Source organism: Tachysurus vachellii, chromosome 1 (assembly GCF_030014155.1).
Source record: "Tachysurus vachellii isolate PV-2020 chromosome 1, HZAU_Pvac_v1, whole genome shotgun sequence".
Taxonomy (NCBI): Eukaryota; Metazoa; Chordata; class Actinopteri; order Siluriformes; family Bagridae; genus Tachysurus; species Tachysurus vachellii.
In genome coordinates this window covers 2,826,954-2,831,953 of record NC_083460.1, presented here as the reverse complement: position 1 = coordinate 2,831,953, position 5,000 = coordinate 2,826,954, and the positions used below count along the sequence as shown (strand labels likewise).

General features: G+C 42.7%; 1 protein-coding gene across 13 annotated transcripts in view; it reads right to left on the bottom strand.

The window, feature by feature from the left end:
• dlg1b (discs large MAGUK scaffold protein 1b) overlaps window positions 1-5,000 on the bottom strand; it is an 81,102-nt gene that overhangs the window by 3,775 nt on the left and 72,327 nt on the right. For 4 of the 13 annotated variants that reach the window (XM_060868005.1, XM_060868032.1, XM_060868068.1 and 1 more), the window contains 5 exons: window positions 4,598-4,697; window positions 2,907-2,948; window positions 1,533-1,583; window positions 1,288-1,389; window positions 938-1,110 (listed from right to left, as the gene is read on the bottom strand). In XM_060868005.1, coding sequence (XP_060723988.1) covers window positions 938-1,110; window positions 1,288-1,389; window positions 1,533-1,583; window positions 2,907-2,948; window positions 4,598-4,697 — 468 coding nt within the window. Of the gene's footprint in view, window positions 1-937; window positions 1,111-1,287; window positions 1,390-1,532; window positions 1,584-2,906; window positions 2,949-4,287; window positions 4,322-4,597; window positions 4,698-5,000 lie in introns of all 13 variants that reach the window. The other 9 variants (XM_060868023.1, XM_060868059.1, XM_060868085.1 and 6 more) reach the window with 3 other exon arrangements.

Sequence of the window (5,000 nt, the reverse complement as noted above, 5' to 3'; positions counted from 1 at the left end):
ACTTACAGGGAGACGACTGACACGGATAGATTTAAAAGAAACGACGTCGTAGATACGGTGATGTTTTCTTGGACATTTATGGAATAAATCGCACTAAATCTGCTGTGGTATAAAGAGAAGGGAAAACCTATGATCCTTTGTTTTATCACCAGCAGGGTGGATTATTGCAATGGACTCCTTACTGGGATCCCCAAAAAGACCATTAGACAGCTGCAGCTCATACAGAACGCTGCTGTCAGAATTCTGACCAGAACCAAAAAATCTGAGCACATCACTCCAATCCTCAGGTCCTTACACTGGCTTCCAGTTACATATAGAATAGATTTTAAAGTATTGTTACTCGTTTATAAATCACTTCATGGCTTTGGACCGAAATACATTACAGATATGCTAATTGAATATAAACCAAGCAGACGACTCAGATCATTAGGATCAGGTCAGTTAGAGACACCAAGGGTTCACTCAAAACAAGGTGCGTCAGCGTTTATTTATTACGCCACCTATAACTGGAATCAGCTTCCATAAGAGATCAGATGTGCTTCAACAGTAGACACTTTTAAATCAAGATTAAAAACACATCTGTTTAACTCTGTATTTACTAAATGATCACTGTGCTGCTTCACACTGACTGCACTTTTTTATCCAAATCACTTTTACTCCTGTTTTATTCTTTTTAACATATTTTAAACTGTTTTTATTGAAATCGCATTTATTTTCTTTAATTGTTCTTTGTTTTTATTATGATTTTATCGTACGTCTTATTTTTACATACTTTTTTTTTCTCTCTTATAAATAGTTTTCTAATTTCTATGTAAAGCACTTTGAATGACCTTTGTGTATGAAATGTGCTATACAAATAAACCTGCCTTGCCTTGCCTATGTGCTTTATTTTATATCTACAGGATTTATACCGCTCGTAAAAGTAAAGTCGTCGTACGTTTTCTGCCACTTCGCGTACAGACTGCACGCTGGTGCCGTAAAGGTGGTTGTTGTACTGGCCCGCCTCGATGAACTTATGCTCCTGGATGTCTCGCTCCATCTGCTCTCGAGACACCATGAAATGGTAATCACGGCCGTCCATTTCGTAGTCCCGCTTCGGCCGCGTCGTATCTGAGACGAGGGAAGAGTAACACGGTTTACATCCAGGTCGATCGTTACAGAAAGTAATGGCACCCGTCCTGTTTAGTGCTTTACGACTCGCTGGTTTAGTGGCAAGGTTTCAGCTTCTAATCAAACGTTTTATTGCCTTTGACTTGTGAATTACCCACGAAGCCTGGAGATACTCACGAGGAACGCAGGAGCCAAATTTGTCAGGGAACTCGGAGATCAGATCATCATTAACTCTGTCCTTCATCGGCCCCAGGATGATGACTGGACGAGTGTAGTTCACTGTAGAGAAGGAAAGAATACTTAACTCATACACACTCAAGTATAAATACAATACACAGCATTTCTACAGCTGTAATCGATCATTAGAGCAGCCTTGTGAGGATGGGAATAAATGTGCATTACACATTAGTTCATTTTCTCACCTTCTTGCTGACACACAGGCTCGTAGGACAGTACGTATTCCTCCTGGCCGCCTGAGAGTAAACGACACGGTGGTTAGAAAGAACAGCGTCGCTCCTGGTCTTATGTTGTGTGTTATAGTGTTTAGTAGAGTGTTTATGATTATCAGGCACTGTGTTAAGTCCATTTCAGATACGATTAAACATGCTCCTCTGGTCACTTCCGATCGCCTCTAAATCTCCAGCACGGAGATTCTGCACGTCTCAGTCTCTATGACTGCGTTAACCATGACAACAGATCGATCGTCCAGCGGACGTCCCTTACCACGCGAGGTAAAAAATGTTCCTACAATCAAAGCTTTTAGCCACATGCAGAACAGCCAGGTGATGAATAAGTTTTTTTTTTTAATCGATCGTGTGCGTTTTATTGACAACTCAGCCTCCAGGTTACTGACAACTGTATCATACTCCATTAAGAATAATATTTCCTGAACTTTCATGTTCGGTCATCTTTATCTCTGACCCTCTAACTGACAAACGGGACACGACAGAAGATTTCAGATTTCGAGGTCTCATGATTTTACCTTTGTCGAATTTCAAGTACTAGAACGAAGGGGTTTTGTAAAAAAGAGCAGAGTGATGTAACGTGTCGTTTGTGTAAGTATGTGGGACACAGATCTAACTGTTTAACTGCTTGGTGTGTCAGTCAGAAGAGAGAGAGAGAGAGAGAGAGAGAGAGAGAGGGGGGGGGGGGAAGAGAGGGAGGAACAGAGACAGACAGATATATTTATAGAGAGAGACAGAGACAGATATATATATATTTAGAGAGAGAGAGAGAGAGAGAGAGAGAGAGAGAGAGAAACAGAGAGACAGAGTCAGATAGAGAGAGAGAGAGAAATAGAGAGAGAGAGACAAATAGAGAGAGAGAGACAGATAAAGAGAGAGACAGATATATATATATTTAGAGAGAGAGAGAGAGAGACAGATAGAGAGACAGAGAGAGAGAGAGAGAGAGAGAGAGAGAGAGAGAGGGACGAAAAACATGGAAGCTCTGTTGCTATGGAGACCAGCCTGGGGCATTCGTTCAGCCTCCCTCACTGCAGTGCCCTTCCCAAAGAGGGGATATTAGACGACATTATTTACTCTGAATCAGACGACTATAGCTGCACAAGGACGAGTGGATTTTTCACGTCTACGTACCAACGTGATGCTGGATACCGTATGAACTGCAGTAAATGGAATTAAAGCCTGTGTGCGAGTGTGTGTGTGTGTGTGTGTGTGTGTGTGTGTGTACGTGTGTGTGAGAGTAAGAAAACATGAGATGTTAAAAGTAAAGCCAGACATGCAGGCGAGAACGGCGAGTGACATGGAAGGGAGAAAAATACAAGGAAAACTTACGGTAACTACTTTCACTATCACTGGCATTAGAGGTCACATGCTCTGAAATCACAACACGGGGGAACAGATGGTGAAACCCCCAACACACACAGACAAATAAACACTGAGTCAGATGGAAGGAAATCCCTGGCATTTATTTCATTATTTATTTTATAGACAAAGCAGAAAACTTTGAAGAATCCCACATGTAAACCCAGCACAAAGAAAACACACTTCTACACCAGCAGGGCAAAAGTCCAGGCAGAAAGTCACAGCATTTCCCAGGTGCATTAACACACCTAAATAAAAGCCTTTAGCTAACAGTGACATCGTTCTGAAGCTGTTAGAGCAAGGAAACGCTAAACTGTCCCATGATGTGAATTGTGAAGTGTCTAAACTGCTCGATATCACATAGAGATACGATCAGAACGACTCGTTCTTTTGCTTTCTTGTAAACGTTTATGACCCTTTTTTATGTCATTTTTAACCCTTTCTTTTTCCAGGAGTGAACGTGTGAAATGTATAAAATATAAATACTTATATATTATACATAGCACAAACATTCATTCATTAATTCATTAATTTTCTACCGCTTATCCGAACTACCTCGGGTCACGGGGAGCCTGTGCCTATCTCAGGCGTCATCTGGCATCAAGGCAGGATACACCCTGGACGGAGTGCCAACCCATCACAGGGCACACACACACACTCTCATTCACTCACACACTCACACACACTACGGACAATTTTCCAGAGATGCCAATCAACCTACCATGCATGTCTTTGGACCGGGGGAGGAAACCGGAGTACCCGGAGGAAACCCCCGAGGCACGGGGAGAACATGCAAACTCCACACACACAAGGTGGAGGCAGGAATCGAACCCCAACCCTGGAGGTGTGAGGCGAACGTGCTAACCACTAAGCCACCGTGCCCCCCATAGCACAAACATAATAAATGCAAATAACAAACGCATACTGATTTATATTACGTTGTATAAAACCTAATATAAATCGAACATTATGTACGTTATAAAAACAAAACTTTGGTGAGCTCAAATCTATAAACTGATTTAAAGTAATTGCGTTTTTAAAAAAGTAAAAAATGAAACCTGTTCGCCGAGATCAAGTTTTTCCATTATTCGACGACTTTAAATGCACGTAAACATGTTGTGTGTTTGCGAAAAGATCTGTTTGTATTTTATACACTGACGGACCGAGCGTTTGTGTTTGTGTGTGATTCCCGAGAACAAAACAGTCGTATCTTTAAACAGAAAACGTTAAACTACGTGGAATGAGACTGTGGTAATGAGCTTCGAGAGCGACAGAGACAGAAGGAGGTGATGGACAGTGAGGAGGAAGAGGAAGAGGAAGAACGTGTGCGTCTGGAACATCTTGCACTTACTCTGGCCTTTGGATAGTGTGTCACCTGGATTGTCCTGTTGATCAGTTAACGAAAGAGAGAGAGAGAGAGAGAGAGAGAGAGAGAGAGAGAGAGAGAGAGAGAGAGAGAGAGAGACCAAAACAACCACAAGAGCACAATGGGTTACTTGTACACACAGGCTTCTACCACTGCATACAGCAGCCACTGATACCACAGAGCATCAGAACTGATGTGTATCGTGGCTGCTGTATCCAGTGGAGTGGCGCCCCCTGCTGGCCCTGTGCCGCGTCTCCCTAACCTGCCTATCCGAACGCTTTTCTGTCGTACTTACGGTCCACATCGCTCGTTTCCTGCTCGCTCGTCTCCTTATTCTTGTAGAAGTGGAACTTTCGGGAAAAGAGGTTCTTTCTACGCTTGTCATTGAGGGACTGCTGAGGACGAGAAGGAGAGAGGGAAGGAGGGAGGGATGGAGGACAAAAAGGAAAAAAGGAGAGGGGAGAAAAAGGATGTCTGATGTGGAGGAAATAATAACATGACACTTCAGTGCTGACTTTATACATCTCAAAACATCACAGTTAAAATCTGACCGAATGACGCAGAAAGTCAGCACCGACAGTAAGAAAACAAAATAAACAAATGAACACACAGATCAACGTGAGTCACACGGCTACGCCGGGAAGATCGACGCGGACCAGAGCGAGAGAATGCAAAGCAGAAAGAAAATGAGGAAACAG